Raw genomic sequence first — 25,124 nt, 5'->3', positions numbered from 1 at the left:
CTTTTGTTTCCTTGGGTAGATATATTCCTAAGTATTTAATTCTTTTCATTGCAACAGTGAATGGAATAGTTTCCTTAATTTCTCTATTTTCTCATTATTAGTGTATAGGAATGCAAGGGATTTCTGTGTGTTGATTTTATATCCTGCAACTTTACTGTAATCATTGATTAGCTCTAGTAGTTTTCTGGTAGAGTCTTTAGGGTTTTCTGTGTAGAGGATCATGTCATCAGCGAACAGTGAAAGCTTTACTTCTTCTTTTCCAATTTGTATTCCTTTTATGTCTTTTTCTGCTCTGATTGCTGTGGTCAAAACTTCCAGAACTATGTTGAAGAGTAGTGGTGAGAGTGGGCACCCTTGTCTTGTTCCTGATTTTAGGGGAAATGCTTTCAGTTTTTCACCATTGAGGATAATGTTTGCTGTGGGTTTGTCATATATAGCTTTTATTATGTTGAGGTACGTCCCTTCTATTCCCACTTTCTGGAGGGTTTTTATCATAAATGGATGTTGAATTTTGTCGAAGGCTTTCTCTGCATCTATTGAGATAATCATATGATTTTTATTTTTCAGTTTGTTAATGTGGTGTATTACGTTGATTGATTTGGGGATATTGAAGAATCCTTGCATTCCTGGGATAAAGCCCACTTGGTCATGATGTATGATCTTCTTAATGTGTTGTTGGATTCTGATTGCTAGAATTTTGTTAAGGATTTTTGCATCTATGTTCATCAGTGATATTGGCCTATAGTTTTCTTTTTTTGTGGGGTCTTTACCAGGTTTTGGGATTAGGGTGATGGTGGCCTCATAGAATGAGTTTGGAAGTTTCCCTTCCTCAGCAATTTTCTGGAAGAGTTTGAGTAGAATAGGTGTTAGCTCTTCTCTAAATTTTTGGTAGAATTCAGCTGTGAAGCTGTCTGGACCTGGGCTTTTGTTTGCTGGGAGATTTTTGATTACAGTTTCAATTTCCATGCTTGTGATGGGTTTGTTCAGATTTTCTATTTCTTCCTGGTTCAGTTTTGGAAAGTTGTACTTTTCTAGGAATTTGTCCATTTCTTCTAGGTTATTCATTTTATTGCCATATAATTGCTGATAGTATTCTCTAATAATCCTTTGTATTTCTGTGTTGTCAGTTGTGATCTCTCCATTTTCATTTCTAATTTTATTGATTTGGTTCTTCTCCCTTTGTTTCTTGATGAGTCTGGCTAGTGGTTTGTCAATTTTATTTACCTTCTCAAAGAACCAGCTTTTGGCTTTGTTGATTTTTGCTATGGTCTCTTTTGTTTCTTTTGCATTTATCTCTGCCCTAATTTTTATGATTTCTTTCCTTCTACTAACCCTGGGGTTCTTCATTTCTTCCTTTTCTAGTTGCTTTAGATGTAGAGTTAGGTTATTTAGTTAACTTTTTTCTTGTTTCTTGAGGTGTGCCTGTATTGCTATGAACTTCCCCCTTAGCACTGCTTTTACAGTGTCCCAGAGGTTTTGGGTTGTTGTGTTTTCATTTTCATTCATTTCTATGCATATTTTGATGTCTCTTTTGATTTCTTCTATGATTTGTTCATTATTCAGCAGCGTGTTGTTCAGTCTCCATATGTTGGCATTTTTCATAGTTATTCTCCTATAATTGAGATCTAATCTTACTGCATTGTGGTCAGAAAAGATGCTTGGAATGATTTCAATTTTTTTGAATTTACCTAGGCTAGATTTATGACCCAGGATGTGATCTATCCTGGAAAAGGTTCTGTGTGTGCTTGAGAAGAAGGTGAAATTCATTATTTTGGGGTGAAATGTCCTATAGATATCTATTAGGTCTAACTGGTCTATTGTATCATTTAAAGATTGTGTTTCCTTGTTAATTTTCTGTTTAGTTGATCTATCCATAGATGTAAGTGGGGTGTTAAAATCTCCCACTATTATTGTGTTATTGTTAATTTCCCCTTTCATACTTGTTAGTAATTGTCTTACATATTGTGGTGCTCCTATGTTGGGTGCATAAATATTTATAATTGTTATATCTTCTTCTTGGATTGATCCTTTGATCATTATGTAGTTTCCTTCTTTGTCTCTTTTCACAGCCTTTGTTTTAAAGTCTATTTTATCTGATATGAGTATTGCTACTCCTGCTTTCTTTTGGTCTCTATTTGCATGGAATATCTTTTTCCAGCCCTTCACTTTCAGTCTGTATGCATCCCTCGTTTTGAGGTGGGTCACTTGTAGACAGCATATATGGGGGTCTTGTTTTTGTATCCATTCAGCCAGCCTTTGTCTTTTGGTTGGGGCATTCAACCCATTTACGTTTAAGGTAATTATTGATAAGTACGATCCCGTAGCCATTTTCTTTAGTGCTTTGGGTTCAAGTTTATACACTCTTTCTGTGTTTCCTGTCTAGAGAAGATCCTTTAGCATTTGTTGGAGAGCTGGTTTGGTGATGCTGAACTCCCTCAGCTTTTGCTTGTCTGTAAAGCTTTTGATTTCTCCTTCATATTTGAATGAGATCCTTGCTGGGTATAGTAATCTGGGCTGTAGGGTATTTTCTTTCATCACTTTAAGTATGTCTTGACACTCCCTTCTGGCCTGAAGAGTTTCTGTTGAAAGATCAGCTGTTATCCTTATGGGAATCCCCTTATGTGTTATTTGCTGCTTTTCCCTTGCTTCATTTAATATTTGTTCTTTGTGTTTGATCTTTGTTAATTTGATTAATATGTGTCTTGGAGTATTTCGCCTTGGGTTTATCCTGTTGGGGACTCTCTGGGTTTTTTGGACTTGGGTGATTATTTCTTTCCCTATTTTAGGGAAGTTTTCAACTATTATCTCCTCAAGTATTCTCTCATGGTCTTTCTTTTTGTCTTCTTCTTCTGGGACTCCTATGATTCGAATGTTGGAGCGTTTAACATTGTCCCAGAGGACTCTAATATTGTCCTCATTTCTTTTAATTCGTTTTTCTTTTTTCCTCTCTGTTTCGTTTATTTCTACAATTCTATCTTCTAGCTCGCTTATCCTGTCTTCTGCCTCTGTTATTCTACTGTTTGTTCCCTCCAGCGTGTTTCTGATCTCATCTATTGCATTATTCATTGTAGATTGACTCTTTTTTATTTCTTCTAAGTCCTTATTAAATCTTTCTTCCATCTTCTCAATCCTTTTCTCCAGGTTATTTATCTGTAACTCCATTTTGCTTTCAAGATTTTGAATCATTTTCACCATCAAAATTCTAAATTCTTTATCAGGTAAATTCCCTATATCTTGTTCTTTTGTTTGTGTTGGTGGGCAATTATCTTGTTCCTTTACTTGCTGGGTATTTCTCTGCCTCTTCGTCTTGCTTATATTGCTTTGCTTGGGGTGGCCTTTCCCTCTTCTTTCAGTTTGTGGAGTTCTCTTTATTATGTAGTTTCTTCGCTGTGTGTGGGGTTGGACAGGTGACTTGTCCGGGCTCCCTGGTTAGGGAAGCATGTGTCGGTGTTCTGGTGGGTGGAGCTGGATTTCTTCTCTCTCCTTTAGAAGACAATGGGCTGCTTTTCTGGGTGCCTGATGTCCTCTGCCAGTATTCAGAAGTTGTTTTGTGGACTTTACTCCGCGTTCAAATGTTTTTTTGATGAATTTGTGGGGGAGAGAGTGGTCTCGCCGTCTTATCCCTCCGCCATCTTGTTCCTTCCTCCCCAGAACACTGGATTCTTACATTCCACTTGGTCGTGGAGTATCTCTTCCCAGCTGCTCCAGCAAGGTGCAGCCGCTGTACCTTACCTTGGACGAGGGGTATCTCCTCAAGGCCACCCCTCCTGCTTTGAATGTGGATCAGCTCCTCTCGGCCCTCCGGTGCCCAAACAGCCACCGTCTCCTGGACGTGGTACAGCTCCTCTCGGCCACCGCCCTAACCCTGGGCACGGGGCAGCTCCTTTCAGCCACAATTCTGCACGTGGTCGGTTGTGCCAGAGCCGGGCATCTCTTGCGTCTGCGCCGCCGGAGCCGGGCGTCTCTCGCGTCTGCGCCGCCGGAGCCGGGCGTCTCTCGCGTCTGCGCCGCTGGAGCTGGGCGTCTCTCGCGTCTAGAAACATGTTGTTTAATCTCCATGTGTTTGTGTTTCTTACAGTTTTTTTTCTTGTAATTGATATCTAGTCTCATAGCATTGTGGTCAGAAAAGATGCTTGATATCATTTCAGTTTTCTTGAATTTACTGAGATTTTATTTGTGACCCAAGATGTGGTCTATCCTGGAGAATGTTCCATGTGCACTTGAGAAGAAGGTGTATTCTTCTGCATTTGGATGGAATGTCCTGAAGATATCAGTGAGATCCATTTCATGTAATGTATCATTTTAGACTTGTGTTTCCTTATTAATTTTCTGTTTTGCTGTCCATTGGTGTGAGTGGGGTGTTAAGGTCTCCTGCTACTGTTGTGTTGCTGTCAGTTTCTCCTTTATGTCTGTTAGTGTTTGGCTCAGAGGTTAAAGTGTCTGCCTGCAATGAGGGAGACCTTGGTTCGATCCCTGGGTCAGGAAGATCCCCTGGAGAAGGAAATGGCAACCCACTCCAGTATTCTTGCCTGGAGAATCCCATGGACAGAGGAACCTGGTAGGCTACAGTCCACGGGGTCGCAAAGAGTTGGACACGACTGAGCGACTTCACTTTCACTTATGTTGGGTGCATAGATATTTACAATTTTGTCTTCCTCTTGGATTGATTCCTTATCATTATGTAGTGTCCTTCCTTATCTCTTGTAATCTTCTTTATTTTAAGATCTATTTTGTCTGATATGAGGATTGCTACTCCAGGTTTCTTTTGCTTTATATGCATGGAATATATTTTTCCATCCTCTCACTTTCAGTCTATATGTGTCTTTAGGTCTGAAGTGGGTTTCTTGTAGACAGCATATATTTGGGTCTTGTTTTTGTGTCCATTCAGCCAGTCTGTGTCTTTTGGTTGGAGCATTTAACTCATTTACATTTAAAGTAATTATTGATATATATGTTTCTGTTGCCATTTTCTTAATTGTTTGGGATTGATTTTGTAGATATTTTTTCTTCTCTTATATTTCTTGACTATATAAGTCCCTTTAAGATTTGTTGTAAAGCTGGTTTGGTGGTACTGAATTTTCTTAACTTTTGCTTGTCTGAAAAGCTTTTTATTTCTCCATCAATTTTGAATGAGATCCTTGCCAGGTACATAATCTCGGTTGTAGATTTTTCCCTTTCAGGACTTTAAATATATCCTGCCATTCCCTTCTGGCCTGCAGAGTTTCTGCTGAAAGATCAGCTGTTAAGCATATGGGGTTTTCCTTGTATGTTACCTGTTGCTTTTCCCTTGCTGCTTTTAATATTCTTTCTTTGTGTTTAGTATTTGTTAGTTTGATTAGTATGTGTCTTGGCGTGTTCCTCCGTGGGTTTATCCTGTATGGGATTCTTTGTGCCTCTTGGACTTGATTGACTATTTCCTTTTCCATGTTGGTGAAATTTTCAACTATAATCTCTCAAAAAATGTTCTCATATCCTTTCTTTTTCTCTTCTTCTTCTGGGACCCCTATAATTAGAATGTTGGTGTGTTTATATTGTCCCAGAGATCTCTGAGACTATCCTAAGTTCTTTTCATTCTTCTTATTTTCTTCTCTTCAGAAGTTATTTCCACCATTTTATCTTCCAGCTCAGTTATTCATTCTTCTGCTTCAGATATTCTGCTATTGATTCCTTCTAGGGTATTTTTAATTTCAGTAATTGTGTTGTCTCTGTATGTTTATAATTTAATTCTTCTAGGTCTTTGTTAATTGATTTCTGCATTTTCTCCATTCTGTTTTCAAGGTTTTTGATCCTCTTTACTATCATTATTCTGAGTTATTTTTCAGGTAGTTTGCCTATTTCCTCTTCATTTATTTGCACTTCTGTGTTTATAGTTTGTTCCTTCATTTGTGTAATTTTTCTCTGCCTTTTCATTTTTTTTTAAACTTATTGTGTTTGAGGTCTCCTTTTCCCAGGCTTCAAGGTTGAATTCTTTCTTCCTTTTGGTTTCTGGCCTCCTAAGGTTGGTCCAGTGGTTTGTGTAAGCTTCATATAGGGTGAGATTTGTGCTGAGTTTTTGTTTGTTTGTTTGTTTTTCTTCTAATGGGCAAGGCTGACTGAGGTGGTAATCCTGTCTGCTGATGATTCATTTCAGTTCAGTTCAGTTGCTCAATCATGTCTGACTCTTTGTGACCCCATAGACTTTAGCACGCCAGGCTTCCCTGTCCATCACCAACTCCTGGAGCTTACTCAAACTCATGTCCATCAAGTCAGTGATGCCATCCACCATCTCATCCTGTCAGCCCCTTCTCCTCCTGCCTTCAGTCTTTCCCAGCATCAGGGTCTTTTCTAGTGAGTCAGTTCTTTGCATCAGGTGGCCAAAGTTTTGAAGTTTCAGCTTCAGCATCAGTCCTTCCAATGAGTATTCAGGACTGATTTCCTTTAAGATGTGGACTGGTTGGATCTCCTTGCTGTCCAAGGGACTCTCAAGAGTCTTCTCCAACACCACAGTTCAAAAGCATCAATTCTTCAGTGTTCAGCTTTCTTTTATAGTCCAACTCTCATATGCGTACATGACTACTGGTAAAATGCTGATGATTGCGTTTGTATTTTTGTTTTGTTTGTTATTTAGATGAGGTGTCCTGCACAGGGTGCTACTGGTGGTTGGGTGATGCCGGGTCTTGTATTCAAGTGGTTTCCTTTGTGTGAGTTCTCACTATTTCATACTCCCTAGGGTTAGTTCCACTAGCAGAGTAGTACTGAAAATTCTCCAAGCCAGGCTTCAACAGTACGTGAATTATGAACTTCCAGATTCAAGCTGGATTTAGAAAAGGCAGAGGAACCAGAAATCAAATTGCCAACATCTGTTGGATCATCAAAAAAGTGAGAGAGTTCCAGAAAAACATCTACTTCTGCTTTATTGACTATGCCAAAGCCTTTGACTGTATGGATCACAACAAACTGTGGAAAATTCTGGACATGGAACAATAAACTAATTCAAAACAGGGAAAGGAGTACATCAAGGCTGTATATTGTCACCCTGCTTATTTAACTTACGTACAGAGTACATCATGAGAAATGATGGACTGGATGAAGCACAAGCTGGAATCAAGATTGCCGGGAGAAATATCAATAGCGTCAGATATGTAGATGGCAACACAGTTATGGCAGAAAGCGAAGAAGAACTAAAGATCCTCTTGATGAAAGTGAAAGAGGAGAGTGAAAAAGTTGGCTTAAAACTCAACATTCAGAAAACTAAGATCATGGCATCTGGTTCCATCACTTCCTGGCAAATAGATGGGTAAACAATGGAAATAGTGACAGACTATTTTTGGGAGCTCCAAAATTACTGCAGATGGTAACTGCAGCCATGAAATTAAAAGATGCTTGCTCCTTGGAAGAAAAGTTATGACTAACCTAGACAACATATTAAAATCAGAGACATTACTTTGGCAATAAAGGCCCATCTAGTCAAAGCTTTGGTATTTCTAGTAGTCATGTATGGATGTGAGAGTTGGACTATAAAGAAAGATGAGTGCTGAAGAATTGATGCTTTTGAACTGTGGTGTTGGAGAAGACTCTTGAGAGTCCCTTGGACAGCAAGGAGATACAACCAGTCCATCCTAAAGAAAATCAGGCCTGAATATTCATTGGAAGGACTGATGCTGAAGCTGAAACTCCAATACTTTGGCCACCCGATGTGAAGAGCTGACTCATTTGAAAAGACCCTGATGCTGGTAAAGATTGAAGGCGGGAGGAGAAGGGGACAACAGAAGATGAGATGGTTGGATGGCATCACTGACTCAATGGGCATGAGTTTGAGTAAACTCTGGGAGTTGGTGATGGACAGGGAAGTCTGGCCTGCTGCAGTGCATCTGGTCACAAAGAGGTGGACACAACTGAGTGACTGAACTGAACTGACCTGAGGGTTAGTTCTCTGGTTGTCTAGGATCTTGGAGTCAGTGCTCCCACTCCAAAGGCTCAGGACTTGATCTATATCCTCCCACTAAACTGTAAATCCCATGCAGTACTGGGAACATGTCTGGTTCACCACTATGATGTCTTCATCAAATGTGATATAACTCCCAGTGGCTCAGCTCCTAAAGAATCCACCACACCCACATCAAGAAATCCAAACAGGAAGAAGCTCACGGTCAAGGAAACTCCCAGGTGCCATGGAAAAAACAGGAGTTTCTGAGGCAGGCTGGCCACTGTTCTCTTAAGAAACCTGAAGTGCCTTCCAAGACTTCTTGAGCCTCCACTTTCCAGTCTGTAAAATGGGGAGAAGCTAGTTGTGCCTGCAAAGCTCCTGGCACCTGGTGTATTTCTTAATGGTGGATTTCATCAGTTTATCATGATAAGCATTAATAACCACATGATCCATTGATATTAAGAAATTCAAGATAACTGAGTTAGATTGACAGTTTAGTAACTTGCTCAATCTAAAACAAATTCATTTAGAGCATCATTTTACAAATTTGAAAAAAAACCATGAAATGCTATTTGTTAACCATGATTTTAAAAAATGAATAATGTTACCTTTGCTTTTATTCTCTTAATTTTTTTCAATTAATCAAGTAGGAATAATACATTAGCTTTAGTAGTGCTGCTGCATTACCTAAATGATACTATTGGTAAATTGAGTTCTATCTATATTCTCTTTATGTTGTCATCCTGAAAGTAAATGTAAATATGCCCCACACTTAAATTACCCACAGAGAAAATCTTTGAAATTTTATATTTTGCTTATTAAAGTAGAGAATTCTATATAACCATTATCATTTCAACTAATATTATTAGTAACTGAGCATGTAAAACTTTAAATTGTTATATAAACACACCACACTTGTATAATACCACTAATAATTACCTATAATGTTTTGTTTCCGCTAACCTTCTGGGTTTTTTCTCACTTTTAGACCACAGCAATGAAAAAAATAATGTATTACAATATGCGTATAAAAACTGTTCAGAGGCATCTTAATGAAGATCTTGAAAAACTGAATGATCGAAAATGTAAATTACAGAAGTTGCCAGAAGAACGAATAAAATTATTCAACTTTTTGAAAAAAAATGTAAGATAATATCTTAAAATTTCAATAGCCATGTCTTAAGAAAACTGGCAGATGGCATTATCTTTTAAATTTTATATGTATATATAGAATTATACATATTAGTACCAAGTTTCAAGTAAGTTTGCCCTGAAAATGTTCTGATTCTAGGTACTTAACTTGGCTTCATTCTGTGCTTAGAAGTCTGCAATTTTAAAAGGGTATAGGCTTATTAATTTACAAAATTTTTAAAATCCTGGGTAATTCAGTATGATTCACTGAGTTATAGAGATCTGTGAGAGTTATTTCACTGCATTTTTATTAGATACCAGCAGGCTGTGCTCAAAATTCATTTTTTGTTTAAAGAGCTAAAATATTCCTTTACTAACACTATTAAGGTATACAACATGGTGGGAACTTTATAACAAGCTATACTTTATTAGTTATATGTTCCTTTTTTATTTAGAATAAATTGAATTTCCTTTACTAAAAGTAGACTCTGAAAAATGAAGAATTACCTCAAAACAGAATTTTGTATGTATCAGAATTTATTGTATTTAAAAAGTATAGGAAAATAATGGTTTATTTAAACAATAGTGTTACAAAAATAGTCACACTACTTGGGAGTAGGAGAAATGAGTCCTTACTTTATACTTTACCAAAAACTAATATAATGGGGAAAAAGAATTCAATGTAAAAATAAAATCATAAAAAGGCAGAGAATATATAGATTGATATATGTGACTGATCTCAGTCTGCCAAATAAGAAAAATACTATAAACTCTAGAAAAACACTAAAAATCATGAAGAACAGAATTAATATTTATTTTTAAAAAAGTGCTTTTGTACTAAAAAGTATCATTAATGAAAATAAATGACAATCTGAAAAATTTTGTCTAGGATAAAGGTACTCATAAACAAAACTAAAAGGAAATATCCAGATAGATATTTGGATATTTGCTCAAATATGCAAAATTGAACAAATTCCATGAACTTTCATTTTACAATAGAAGAAATAAAAACTGACTAATAAACGTTTGAAAGAAGACCTCAGTCTGAGTCTTAATTTCTGGGTATGAAATAAGACAACAAGCAACCATTTTCACCTATAAATTTGTCATAGCCTGCCTGGTGAAGATGCATGTGTGCATGCTCAGTCGCTTCTGACTCTTTGCAACCCCATGGACTGTAGCCCACTAGGCGTCTCTGTCCATGGGATTTTTTCAGGCAAGAATACTGGAATGGGTTGTGATTTCCTACTCCAGGGGTTCTTCACAACCCAGGGATTGAACTCGAGTCTCCTGCTTCTCCTGCATTGGCAGGCAGATTCTTGACTTCTGAGCCACCCGGGAAGCCCACCTGGTGAAGATGGGTGTGACACTATTACACCACTGATGAGAGTGTAATTGGGTCATATATATTACTAACAGTCTAAAAATGCTCATAGCCTTTGACCCAGTAAACCTACTACAGATTTGGATAAATATCTATATATAAGAATATTCATCACTGTGCTATTAATAATAATAAAAACTGGAAGCTACCTAAATGTTTAAATTTAAAAAGAGAGGAAGAATTATTCATTCTTAAGATATAATGGTATGTAGCCATTAAAAACCAAGTTTTTAAATACATTTAAAACTGTTTCTGAAATGAACAAGTTTAAATTCAATTATAGTCAAAAAAATATTCTTAAAGTTAAAACATTAACATAATTTAAATTATTTGTTTAAATAAAAAAATCAGGAGAATCAGTATATGACAATCACTCTTTATCTGCCATTTTCATGTGCAAATGGATATATTAATATATGAAAAATAATAGCTATAGGTTATATAAACTACAGACAGTTTTATAAAATATGCTTACTTAGTTTTTTAACAACTGTATATAGCCATTACAGAGAAGGGAGTAGAGATATTTAACAAATTAGTCTATTTGTATACACCTCTCTGTGTACAGTACAATTTATCTTGAAATCCATCCTACAAGACTGGGGTTAGGGTAAGGCAAGTGAGGCACTCACTCTGGGCTCAAAATTTAAGGGAAGGTCCAAAACCTCCATAATCAAGATAAATGTTATACTTTAATATAATACATTTTAAAAATACCAATGAATGCAAAAAAGTCCTTTATGAACAAAATAATCAAAAATTTCAATAGTTATGTTGATAACTACTGTGCAGAGTCATATAGGAGACTGAGGCAAAGAGAAAAATATGCACTGCTATACCCATGCTTTTATGTATTTTTATGTTAACTTTCCCCAGAATACCAAAGTAGTTAAAAAATGGAAAAATAGGAGTGGTAAATGGCAAGCCACTCCAGTACTCTTGCCTAGAAAATCCCATGGATGGAGGAGCCTGGTAGGCTGCAGTTCATGGGGTCGCTATGAGTTGGACACGACTGAGCGACTTCACTTTCACTTTTCACTTTCACACATTGGAGAAGGAAATGGCAACCCACTCCAGTGTTCTTGCCTGGAGAATCCCGGGGACGGGGGAGCCTGGTGGGCTGCTGTCTATGGGGTTGCACAGAGACAGACACAACTGAAGCGACTTAGCAGCAGCAGGAGTGGTAAAAGTCACATTATTTCTAGTTTAGATATTTTCTTTGTATCAAAACCAGCATTTCTTATCATTTTACTTTAATAGAAGCTAACTCATCAGTAATATTTTAAAATTTACTTCTTTGCTTTTCTTCTTTTCAATTGAGAGATCTGCTATGTTTGAAGTAGTTAATATTGCCTTTCATTTGGGCAAGAGAAACTGGATGACTGAACTTGAACTAAAGTTATAATCATGTGTTTCCATGGTTTTATGAGGTTTGACTTATTTATATCTAGGTTTCTGCTTTACTAATTTAAGTTAACTAAATATTTAGTAGATTCCACTAATGAATTTGCTCTCTGGCACATTGATTTCAACAGTTGGAACGGGAACTGACTGAACTCAAAGGATCTGGGAAAGGACACAATGATAGATCCAATAACAATAAAGTAACTGAGCTTGAAAAATCAAAAATCTGTGAAACTGTCACAGAAGAACCAAGTCTTCAACAGAAGATAGTGATCAAACTAAATGCCTTGAATGAAAGGGTAACATTCTGGAACAAAAAACTAGATGAGTATGTTTAATGAATTATCTAGTTATTCAAATTTGAAACATGAAGAAAAAGAAAGTTCTAGGTCATTCAGTTCAGTTCAGTCGCTCAGTCGTGTCAGACTCTTTGTGACCCTATGAATCACAGCACGCCAGGCCTCCCTGTCCATCACCAGCTCCCGGAGTTCACTCAAACTCATGTGCATCGAGTCGGTGATGCCATTCAGCCATCTCATTCTCTGTCGTCCCCTTCTCCTCCTGCCCCAAATTCCTCCCAGCATCAGAGTCTTCCAATGAGTCAACTCTTCGCATGAGGTGGCCAAAGTATTGGAGTTTCAGCTTTAGCATCAGTCCTTCCAATGAACACCCAGGATTGATCTCCTTTAGAATGGACTGGTTGGACATTAGTTGAGCCCACTTCTCTCCTTCAGGAATGGAAAGAATTACAGTATGAAGTACAACACAAAATGTGTTTCCAGCCCCATTCTTAAGAGAGATGGGCATCTGTGGTTCAGAGCTAGATTTAGTTTTTTACCGAGGCAATACTTTACTAGAAAGAGTACATTTCCTTTGAATGGCTTCTTGTCACACCGTTACTCTAGTATCTGCAAACTAAAAACATTAATATTTTTAACATTAGCTGCTATTGGTACAGAAACTCACAACACAGATGAGACTGAACAAAGCACATACAAAAGTTGTCTGGAAATACGTAGAAACATACTCAGGTTGAGTATCAACTAGAAACAGAAATCAAGAAGACTCAGTAAGTACTGTGAGTTTCCATATACTTAAGAGGGCACTAAGTGGATAAGTTAGTTTGCCCTGTAATAATACTAACAAAATAATAAGTAATACTTACTGAGTTCTTCCTCAGTGCCAAATTCTTTTCTAAGAGCTTTACATATATTTTTCATATAATCCTCAAAAAGGCCTATTCAGGTATAAGTACTATCAATAATGTTATTTTCTGAGAAATTGCTGTAGAAAAATGTTGCAATTTGTCTAAAATCTGAGAATCATAAATGGTAAAGCCAGGAGAGTCTTCTAACCTTCATTTATTCTGAGGTTAACAAAGTTTGAGGTGATTATAATTGCCAAAAATAGAATGTCTTTTACTTGGTTTAACTGTTAACACCAAGCTTTCTTTATCCACTGATGAAAGTCTTATATTTTGACATCAACTTAGAAGAAGCTATCATGAATTTTTATGTTGTGATTTTTAAATAATTTTAATGTTTGTTTTTTTCTTAAATAGAATTGAAGCAATTTATCGTATTGAAGTAAAGCGAAAGAAGAAAAGTCATAGTTTATTAATCCCATTTTTGTTAATTGAATTGGAGACGGTGGGAAATATCCACTTTGAAGAAGGCACTCGATCTGATGACTGGTAAATCTTTTTAAATTTAGTTATAGCTTTAAAACTAATCTTAAGTGCTTAGGATCATCAACCAAAAATATCAACTTATAAAAATCTTAAAATGTCCCATTTCAATACACTTTCTATATAGAGTATTCATCAACTGAAAATTGGCACTTCCTTTACACCTATACATTTCTCTGTTTACACAATTGCAATGAGCTAACTTGAAAACATCCTAATAATAATTCTTTACTTTTTACTCCATTTCCCTTAGCCCAAGAGCAGAATATATTAGAAAAGTTTATGGTCAAGAATTCATTTTATGTATGTCTATACTGTTTGTTTCTGGACTGACTACTGGGCAAGAAGCTAGAGCAGAAAAAGAATGGCAAAGCAGGATTGGCAGCAGCAGGTTGCAAACACTGGAGGATACTGCCTAGTGTATTTCCTGGGAGTCCACAGAATCAAACTAGTTGTCTAGAACTAGCTAGAGTCAGGGTGCACATAGACTTTATGAGTTTTAAAATAAGACAGATACTTAAAAACTGGGAATTCAGGTGAAAAGTCCATCTGGACAAAAACAGAATAGCCACCCAAAATGGAAGCCGGAAGCAGGCATCTACACTTCAGAATCAAGGTCTACTGGTAGACACAAGGAAGTGGTTATGTTGCTTCAGCTAGAGAGTATGTGTATGTGTGTGTGTGTGTGTTTGTGCAGTCACTCAGTCGGGTTCAACTCTTTGCAACCCCATGGACTGTAGTCCACCAGGTTTCTCTGTCCATGGCATTTCCCAGGCAGAAATACTGGGTTGCCATTTCCTACTCCAAGGGATTTTCCCGACCCTGGGATTGAAACTGCGTCTCCTGCTGAGCCATTGGGGAAGCCCAACTAGAGGGTACAACCCTCAAAAATGATGCTAAAAAAGAGCCTTGGCACAAAAATGTCATAATTACAACTTTCACATTTCTGCAATCATTTTCTCAAAATCAAGAAGTCTATGAATGAGCTGAAGATTTCCCTCCAATTCTAGAAGCATACTGCAAACTTGGACTGTGGAGAGAAACCAGGAAACGTTTAAAGCTACAGAATGGACTTGGTATTTCACCCCCGAGGATGGTTTTACTCACAGTCAGTGTTGAAACAAACACCGATTTTTGTGGACTAAAATGCAAAACTTCAGTAACTTTTAGAAAGAAACATGTGTGAAAGTATCTGCCTGCAATGCAGGAACTGCAGGGAGACACGGGTTCAATCCCTGGGTGGGAAAGATCCCCTTGAAAAAGGCCTGGCAACCTACTCCAGTATTCTTGTCTGGAGAATTTCATGGACAGAGGAGCCTGGCAGGCTACAGTCCATGGCTTTGCAAAGAGTTGGACACGACTGAAGTGACTTAGCACTGCAGCAAGCATGCACGCACTTTAAACCAAGCCCCCTGATTCTATTAGATGAGGCTCTAACTCACTTCTGTGAGTAAAAGCTACTGAAGTTCCTGGGAAACTTTGTTGGAAAAGCATAAGACACTTGCCCAAGGGAAAAGAAAGATTTTTAAATATTTTCTTTTGTATCAGTGCACCCACTTGCCCAGTGATTATCACTGTTTGTTTAACCACATAATTTGTTTTTTATGTACAAACATAAAAGGTGGGCTTCCCTGGTGGCTCAGATGGTAAACAATCTGCCTACAATGCAGGAGACCTGGGTTGGATGCGTGGGTCGGGGAAGAGCCCCTGGAGAAGGGAAGGCAACCCACTCCAGTATTCTTGCCTGGAGAACCCCATGGACAGAGGAGCCTGATGGGCTACAGTCCTTGGGTCCCAAAGAGTCGGAGAAGACTAAGCAACTATCACTTTCACTTTTCATATAAAAAGTGCCTTTTCATATAAAAGTTACTCACCCCACTTTCCATTTAAACAATTGGAGGCTTTGATTTTTCAAGAATTGAATGGTGTCTCTTGCAGGATGTATGCATCATTCTTCAGTCATTCATTTGTATTCACTTAACCTACATGACGGAGAAGGCAATGGCAAGCCACTCCAGTACTCTTGCTTAGAAAATCCCATGGATGGAGGAGCCTGGTAGGCTGCAGTCCATGGGGTCGCTAAGGGTTGGATATGACTGAGCAACTTCACTTTCACTTTTCACTTTCACACATTGGAGAAGGAAATGGCAACCCACTCCAGTGTTCTTGCCTGGAGAATCCCAGGGACAGGGGAGCCTGGTGGGCTTCCATCTATGGGGTCACACAGTCGGACACGACTGAAGTGACTTAGCAGCAGCAACCTACATGAGCTGTTTTTTCATTCTTTCTTTCTTTTTAACTTACCACAAAGTAAGTTCTTTACAAAACAAGTAGATTAGCTTTTACAAAAATATGTAAAAGCAAGATAACTAAAAAGCCATTTAGGTAACTGTGTCAGCCTGATAGTAATTTAGATAGCTTTGGTGGATTTTTAATGAGCATTAATAATTGTTTACTTGGTTTTAATAAGAATAACCTGGATTCATTTTAAGGAGACCATCAGATATATGTTGGCAGACTTTCAAGGACTGTTGGTTACTTTTACCATACTACAAGCTTGACGGCTACCTTAGCCTTGATCTTTTATGTATATTAAGAAACAACTGTTCAAATGCTTTAAATTACTCTATGTGGCACATAACTAGTTACTTTAAACACTGATCGTTAGTAATATTTTTAAAGCCAATGATTTACCATTTAAATAAAAAGTACTGGAATAGAGCTAGAACTATAAAGTTTATATAAATATATAAACTATATATATTTATATATTTTTATATATATAAACTTTATATAAACTATATAAATATAAACTAGAAAATATAAAGTTTTATACCAAAAAAAACTTTCTTTATAGTATAAGAGCATTGCAGATTTCTAATTGTGTATCACTGAATATTTCTTAGCTTCATTTCTTTTATAAAATTAAAGGGCTTTATTTTTCAGTTTAAAAAAGTCCCGACTACAGAGACTTGCCTGTTGAGTAGACTGTTGCCACTATAGCATTTTCATTACAGATCATATTATTTACCTATGCATTGCCAATTTAGTTATCTATTGACATCAGACAACATTTATCAAATGGGGACTCCAAAGCATCAGAGATACTGTCCTTATAGTTGAGAAACTTTTAACCTAGTTATAGATACAGGGCATTTACAATGTAAACAAATCACTTCTAAGTACCACAGAACAAAATATGTGACTCTGTGAGCTCCCTGGGGACAGACGGAACATGCCTTATAAATCATCTAGTATAGGGGTACCTGAATTCATAATTCAATCAATAACTACTAATTGAAGTCTCCATATCAATTTATAGATACTTAACAGGTTCACTTTTGTCTATAAAATAACTTAGTAATTAATCTTTTTATTTATAAACATTTCATGCTGCCCTGTTTTAGGCAGCTACAGAAACTCAGACTTTTTGTTTTATACTGTTTTATATTTGTTTTTTGATATGGTGTAAGTCAGCAAGTAAGTTAATAGTATTTATTAAATGCTTGTTTAGGATTTTGAAGTACATTTTAATACATTTTATTAAGCTCCAGTCATTTAAAATCATATGCATTCTACATACGCTAGACAAGTACATCATTTGTATATTAATGAACATTTGTAGGCATCTCTCTGTGTAACTGAATACCTTAGTTTATGTGCATATCACCACTATGAATGCTCACACATTCAGGTCTCATTGAATGAGTAAGGGCACCCAGTGAAATGAGGGGCCTTCACTCTCCTAACCTCTGCAGATGTTGATGCTTTTAGCAATTCCTTTCTTATAACTTCACCTCTCTAGTTACTTTTTGTACTTAGACACTTCCTACTTTCTTTTTACACTCTCCCTTGATAATTTCTTCTACACCTGCACTGTCAAAATTACTTGTTTTTCTCCTTTACACCAGTCCTGAATCTAGCCCAATGTCCAACTGGCAAGGCAAACTCAACACATTTAAAAGGGAACTCAGCCAGAAAGTAATAAAATATTAATTGGGGTTAGAATCAGAAAGCCTAGGTTCACACTCTACCTGCATAGTCTTACAGCAGTTATTTAATCCATCTGAACGTTATCTGTAAAATAAGAAAAATGAAAGTCTATCACAAAAGGCGACCGCTAGGATTAGACAAGTTAATGTGAAAATCGTTAGTCCTTAATCTTTTTGCTTTTGTTTTCCTCATCCTGCCTACAAACCATCCTTTTCTTCTGACTCCTCCATTCCTGTTTGTAGTACTACCATTGTCTTAGTCATGGAGTCACAATCAACACTGAAGCCATTCTTGACTCTATTCTCTTCCTCAATATTCATATCCAATCAGTCTAAAGAAGACCCTTAGGTTCTCTCCATAATATCTCTTGAATTCATTCTCTCCTTCTTTGTAACAAAATCACCTGCCCTCACAACCTTCCTCAGACTATTGCAGTATGCTAGCCTGGCAAATTTCATGGACAGAGAAACCTGGCAGGCTGCAGTCCATGAGATCACAGAGTTGGACACAACTGAGTGACTAACACTTTCACCTCAGACTGTTGCTACATCTAGTACAGTGTCTGTCTGTAGTGGGCACTCAGTATTCACCAGCCAGTCAGTAAAGACACTTAGTTTCCCATAGGCTCCCTTCCTTTGCCAAAAACACTCTGTTAAAAACAACAAAAGCCTCTTGTACCAACTTGTTATCTTCCAAATTACATTCTAACTCTTCACTGACATTCAGTGTCCTTCACTGTATTGTCTCCAAATTACCTTAAACCTTTTTCAAACTGCTTCAGAAACTGCTGCAGCTAAACTATGCATGCCTCACTGCTTTTGGTACACCATCACATAGGTGGTTTTCTTTGTTTTGCTTCCTTCACCCAGAATGCCTTACATCCCCAGCCCTTTGTGAGGGATTTTGTCAGTCCCATCAGCTGTAGTCATTGTTATTCTTTCTTCTTTTTGAATCTTCATAGCACTGAGTTCTATCTCTGTTATACTCTATAATTTTGCTTATACTTGACCTATTACTTTTTCACTTTGTTGGTTTATAAACTCAGTGAATATAGAGACTGTATCTTTTTAATCTTTGAGTCTTTTCTATTTTGTTCACTTGCTCAGCAGTCATCCATTAAGCTTCTACCATAAGTCACATTCTATAGTAGGTGCTAGTGGTAAGTGGGGCACTTGAGGGAGATGCTTTGATCTGAATTTTGAAGGAAAGATAGATGTTAACTATACAAAGACTTAGAGGAAGGACTTTGCAGGCAGAGGCAACAACAGCATGTGAAGGGGTGTGTAAGTAGTGTCTGTGAACTCTAGTTTCACATGACAAGGGCCTGATCATTAACGTCTTACAGGCTAGGCTGGGTGGTTTGAATTTTGCCCTTAAATCTATGGGACTCTTTGAAGGAAAGTTGTAGCAGATTTCAATATTATTTTATACAAAGCCCTAGAGAGTGTTTATTTCAGGATTTCAGGTTCAGACTAAAATGCAGATACCTCAAAGCAGTGATGACATGCTCCCCAGTGCAGGTAGCATATATTCAACTGTGAGAAGTTACTATCCTCCATGAGGTATTGATGATATTGTAAGTCTCATTAATTCTCTGTCAGTATAGGTCTGTTCTCCCTCCTCCAGCAGTATTCCAGCCTCTGAATGATGTTTCCCCATGCACACAGTGTGGCCAGGTGATTGAATGAATTGCTTTACTTCTGTGACCCCAGATAGCAGAGCCCTTGTCCTCTTAGTATTAGGGTTCTCTATCTCCAAGACTTTAGGAATTTCATATAAAGAAGGGATCAACTGCTTAATTCCCAGACAAAGAAAAGCTCTGTGAAAGGATCATACTACTTAGAGTTTCCTGTGCCATTTCTGGTTCTTGCATTCCTAGGAGACCAAACTAGAAGTGAGTAATTGTCCACTCATCGAACATGCAAGCAATAAAAAACAAAGGTTAAAGTCAAAGAAAGAGATCCATCATGGAGTCAGAATGGCTCTTGCCTACAACAATTCCCACTGTCAATGTCCATTCCTCAATGTTGTGGGAAAAGGCAGTGACGGCTTTCATCTGCTTCATCAGATGGATCTTTCTGGGAGTGTGCATCATGGGTGCCAGTGTTCCAGGTGTTGAGATTTGTCTTTGTTTCTCTTTGGAAAAAATTTTTTTTTTTTTTTACTGCTTTTTCATTAAAGTAACATTGGTTTATAACAGTATATGTTTCATGTGTACAACAGTGTACTTCTACTTTTGTATACATTATAGCGTGCTCATCACCAAAAATTTAGTTTCCATCTGTCACCATATCGTTACATGCATGCTCAGTCATTCAGTCATATCTGACTCTTTGTGACCTCATGCACTGTAGCCCACCAAGCCCCTCTGTCCATGGAATTTTCCAGGCAAGAATACTGGAGTGGGCTGCCATTTCCTACTCCAGGAGATCTTCCTGACCCAGGGGTCAAACCTTCATCTCCTGCATTGGAAGACAGATTTTTTACCACTGGAGTCACCGTACAGTTGATCCTTCTTATCTTAAATTTCAAATTAATCTAAATTCTGTGCTACTGTAAAACAGGTCCAGAATTACTTTGAGCATGACCAGGTGAGGGCAGCAGAGAGCACATGAGCCCTTAGTTACTTTTTTCTGAGATCTTCAAGTAGCAGGCCCCTACTTCTCCTTCAATTCTTAGCTCAAATATCTTCTCCAAAAATCTTACCCAAGATCTCTCTTAAGTATCCCATGCTCCATTCCTTACCCCAAACCTTCTTTATTCAGAGCACTTGTCAGTTTATATATATATTTTTAATTATGTCTTGTTTATTTTTTTGTCCATTTCCCTTGGAATTATAGGGTCAGTGAGAGCAGGAATCCTTCCTGTTTCACTTCTGTATCCCTAGTTATGAAGCTATGGCAATAGTCCAACTGAGAGGTGATGGTGATTTTAACTAGGATAATAGCAGTGGTGATTAAATAGTCATATTCAGGATGTATTTTATATAGAGAGCCAAACAGACTTGTTGAAGAGTTGGATATTGGTAAGGAAGAGTGGATGCATGACTTATCCCTGGGATTTTAACCTAAGCCACTCGTTAGATGGTGGTGCCATACACTGAGGTGGAAAAGAGGAGGGGCAGGTTTAAAGGCAGGTGTGTTGGGTCAGTTAAATTTGAGAGGCCTGTTATATGTTCCAGTGAACATAGCAAGCAGGTAGTTAGATGTTCAAGTGTGGGTATATCCAGTTAAGTAGGGTAAAGGTAAAGCCTGAAAATAAAATGTTGGAATTTACTAGTATAATAAATATAGGTGTATATGTGTGTGTGTATATATATTTAAAATATATATTGCCAAAGGACCAAGTGAAATCACCTATTAATAGGGTTTATGGACACAAGAGGAGAGCCAGAGACTGATTCCTGGGGCAATCCAACATTTAGAAGTCTGTCAGAGGAAAAGGAAGCTGCAAATAAAATCATGAAAGAGTAGCCAATAAGGTGTAAGCCAGAAGTGTGTAGTTTCACTGACGCCCCCAAAAAGAAACTATTACAATACTGGAGGATTGCTCCATATCTTTTAGTCAGAACAAATATATTATTATTAATAAAAGAGCTATTATTCTTCCCTGGTGGTTCAGATGGTAAAGAATCCATGCAGTACAGGAAACCCGGGTTCAATCCCTGGGTTGGAAATGGCAGCCTCTGGAGAAGGGAATGGCAACCCACTCCAGTATTCTTGCCTGGAGAATTCCACGGACAGAGGCTGGTGGGCTACAGTCCATGGGGTCTCAAAGAGTCTGACACGACTGAGCGAGTAACACTTTCACTTTCAGAGTTTAGCAGTTCTTTTATTGATTGTATAAGAAACAAAACAGCATGTATCTTTAGCAGAAATGTAAAATATAGGCTATTACCTTTTTCATATGTAACTTTGTGTTCTCAACATTTTAAGGAAAGTCTGTTATTTTCTTTGTATATATTTTTTATTCCCATATAGGTTTAATTCCTGCTATGAATTAATTCTATCACGTTTTTGTACGTGGGACTTCAGAACATATGGTATTACAGGAGTGAAAGTAAAACGTGTCATCAAGGTTAACAACCGTATTCTGAGACTAAAATTTGAAGAGAAATTCCAAAAGTTTTTGGACAATGAACATATGCAGGATTCAGAGTAAGAAGCTAACTTCCATAAGAAACATTTTTACAACAGCCTGCTTTTATTTTGTAACAACAATAACAAAAAGTCTTTCTGGTTAAAAGTTTACAGTATTGAAAATATCCTTGTTAGTAAATAGTTCCTTTAATGCGTCTTCCTGACTAGGATGACCTCATGGTTTATCCACACTGAAGCTCTTTTTGAGACTGAGGAAAAGTGGAAATTTAAGAATGACACTGAAACATCCAGCGTAAATGGGAAATATCCCGGCTAGGGCATATAGTCATCCTACCCGTGCCTAGGCTTTTTTAAAATCAATTCTAAAACTTTTTTGTCTTGATTATTCTTAAGGAGCCATCAAAAGATGCTGGAATGCCTTTTTTATGTTTTTGATCCTGAAATTACAGTGAAGAAAAAGCATCTGCTACAAATACTTGAAAAAGGATTCAAAGACAGTGAAACAAGCAAGGTAGCATAAAATGTTATTCAAAATAATGCTTTCTTCCTAATGAATAAAGCTCTGCCACTGATTAAGCATAGTTTGATTCTCAGTCCTTTCACTTATATTTATAGCAAACTTCTACTGTTTCATAAAAAAGTTAGTGCTATCCTGAAAAGTATAGTCCCTCAGTACTCAAGAGGAATTGGTTCCAGGACATCCCACAAATACTGAAATCCAAATCTGCTCAAGTCCCTTATATGAAATGGCGTTCTGTTGGCATATAACCTGTGTACTTCCTTCTGTATACTTTAAATCATCTCTGGATTACTTATAATACCTAATATAATGTAAATGCTATGTAAAGAATTGTAAATACAATATAAATTCTGTGTAAATAGTTGTGGAAGCAGGGCAAATTCAAGTTTTGCTTTTTGGAACTTTCCAGAATTCTTTTTTTTTCCCCAAGTATTTTCAATCTACAGTTGGTTGAGTCATGAATTATTTTACCTTTATGATTGTCTATTTAATCTTTCTAGGCATCTTACATTTTATATTGTGACCCTTTTGTGAATGATCTTGAAATACACTTCTTTAATCTGTTTCAAACGCTCCAAGATCATCATCATTTTGAAAAAATTCATTCACTTTACACTGCTGTGCTTTCTGTCATTCTGTTTTTCTCTTTACTTTTACTGCCACCATTTCTTTATTCTCTGCTTCATCTTCCCTACCTTGATACTGATACTGTTTTATCTTTGATCACTTATGAGCTTCAAAACATCCAGTCAGCCTTTCTCAGTCCTCCACCCACTTGCTGAGACAGCTGTAGTACACGGGTATAGAGTATTGTTTCCTAATCCTTTTCTCATCATGGCACACATAACCTGAAAATATTGCTGCATTTGAATCCTGGCTTTCCTACTCACCAGCTGGGTGACTTCACCTCTCTGTGCCCGTTTGTTTGATCCATTCTGGCAAATGAGGGTAATAATAGTATCTCCTTCACAGAGTGGTTAGGATTTAGTAAGATATACATGATAAAGTTCTTGGATACTTGTTCATAGCATCATTAGTCACAATAGCCAGAAAGCAGAAAGAACTCAAATGTCCATTAACAGATGCATGGATAAATAAAATGTGATACATACATACAATAGAATAATATTCAGTCTTAAGAAATGAAATTCTGATACATGCTATAGCATGGATGAACTTTGCAAACATTATATTAAGTAAAAGAAACAAGACACTATGGGACAAATATTGTCTGATCCTGCTTAAATAAAATATCTAGAATAGACAAATTGGTAGAGACAGAAAGTAGACATTTCCAGGAGTTGGGGAGGATAGAGGGATGGAGAGTTATTGTTTAATGAGTAGTTTGGAATGAAATTCTGGGAATAGGTAGTGGTGATAGTTGTACAGCATTGTGAGTGTACTAATGCCAATGAATTGTACACTTTAAAATCGTAGCTTTTACCTTATTTTTTTTTTACCACGATAAAATTAAGATGGTATAGAAAAACCCAAACAAACTCTTGGCCAACCCAGTAATTTCAAAACTCCGAGGTAGTGACAAGGAGGAGCAGACCTGAGTCTAAATCATGACTTTGCAATTTCTGCTTCAGTCTTAGATAGATTATATAATCTCTCTTAGCTCTAGTTGTTTTTAACTGATAAAAACAGATTTTTGTTTCTTTTTTTTAAGAGCTGCTTTCACAGCAAGTAATATGAATATTCCTGATAAAATACTTTTAAAGAAATAGTTCTAGTCAAAATGCAAGCTAAAATTTCCATACATTAGTACAGATATATCTGGAAAATAATGTAGACTATTAGACCAATTATTAGACTGTTTATTTAAATAAGAATCTACAGTGTAATATCTACCAGATATCATATTTCATAGATCTATTTGCATATACATTTAAAATACGTCACATGAATGGTTTTATGGACTAAAGTTGTCCCTGAAGATTATATACTTCTTTTCAGTGAGTGACCTGAAGGTTCCTCGCCCAGACACATGAACATAAAATGATAAACCATCTGTAGTAAAGTTGAAGTATTGTCAGTCTTATAAAAATTCTCAGACTTTGCTTTTTCTTTATAGCTGCCTCTCAGAAAAGAAGCTGTTATTCTTGCTAATAGCCTAAGTATCTGTGAGTGTCCCAGAATTGAATTACTACAGCAAAAGTACAAGGATGAGAAGAAAAACTCTCATGAGCATGAGCTCTTCAGACATGGTATTATAAATATGCAGAGTTTCTGAACTTTTAAGCTTTCAAGTCTTCAAATTCATTAATTACTTTCATAACATTTTTGATGCTTGGTTTTATCAACCTGGGAAGTTTTCTGAAACCCCTTTTATTTAGTATTTACCAGTATTTACGACTTTCTGATCTACTAATTTAGTCAGTCTGTCAACAAATATTTACTGAGTGATTATGATCAGCAACATCAATAGGATGAGATTCATTTGTTACTAATATTTAGTCTCTCTTATATGAAATAAACACTTTTCACAACCTGCTTTTGTTCATTAAGATGTGGCCTAAAAATATGTATATGTTATACACACTCACTATACAAACCCCAAATTCCCTGGAAAGAGAAAACAGAACTCTGCCCATTTATGTAATAATCATCATATAAAGCACTCGGGAAGTCAGGCCTTATTTGTCCTTAATTATCAAAATATAAGATGGTATGAAAACCTGGTTATAAATCTAAAATTGGCAAAAGACCTTTTCCCAGTCTCAGGGTCTTATTTCCAGTGAGTTGGCTCTTCACATCAAGTGGCCAAAGTATTGGAGCTTCAGGTTTTCAGCATCAGTCCTTCCAATGAGTATTCAAAGTTGATTTCCTTTAGGACTGACTGGTTTGACCTTGCAGTTCAAGGGACAAAACAGTTAGGTTCTCCCGATTTACATTTCATAGCTCGTACATAGTTTTAAGAAGTTACGTGAATACCTTATGCATAGTAATTACAAGTTACTTCATAGGATTCAGTGACTCCTAGAGATTCCTAGAAG

The 25,124-nt window shown here is 36.9% G+C and overlaps 1 protein-coding gene across 1 annotated transcript in view; it reads left to right on the top strand.

Moving 5' to 3' along the window:
- LRRC9 (leucine rich repeat containing 9) overlaps window positions 1–25,124 on the top strand; it is a 132,994-nt gene that overhangs the window by 21,340 nt on the left and 86,530 nt on the right. The window contains exons 7-12 of the mRNA XM_055436735.2: window positions 8,895–9,050; window positions 11,957–12,153; window positions 13,387–13,518; window positions 21,486–21,662; window positions 21,999–22,116; window positions 24,203–24,335. Of these exons, the coding sequence (XP_055292710.1) occupies window positions 8,895–9,050; window positions 11,957–12,153; window positions 13,387–13,518; window positions 21,486–21,662; window positions 21,999–22,116; window positions 24,203–24,335 (913 nt within the window). The remainder of the gene's footprint in view (window positions 1–8,894; window positions 9,051–11,956; window positions 12,154–13,386; window positions 13,519–21,485; window positions 21,663–21,998; window positions 22,117–24,202; window positions 24,336–25,124) is intronic.

Source organism: Moschus berezovskii, chromosome 9 (assembly GCF_049115385.1).
Source record: "Moschus berezovskii isolate FMDL1 chromosome 9, NW_MosBer_1.0, whole genome shotgun sequence".
In the NCBI taxonomy this organism is placed as follows: domain Eukaryota; kingdom Metazoa; phylum Chordata; class Mammalia; order Artiodactyla; family Moschidae; genus Moschus; species Moschus berezovskii.
The sequence above is the reverse complement of the archived record's forward strand: the minus strand, read 5'-3'. Positions and strand labels throughout refer to the sequence as shown.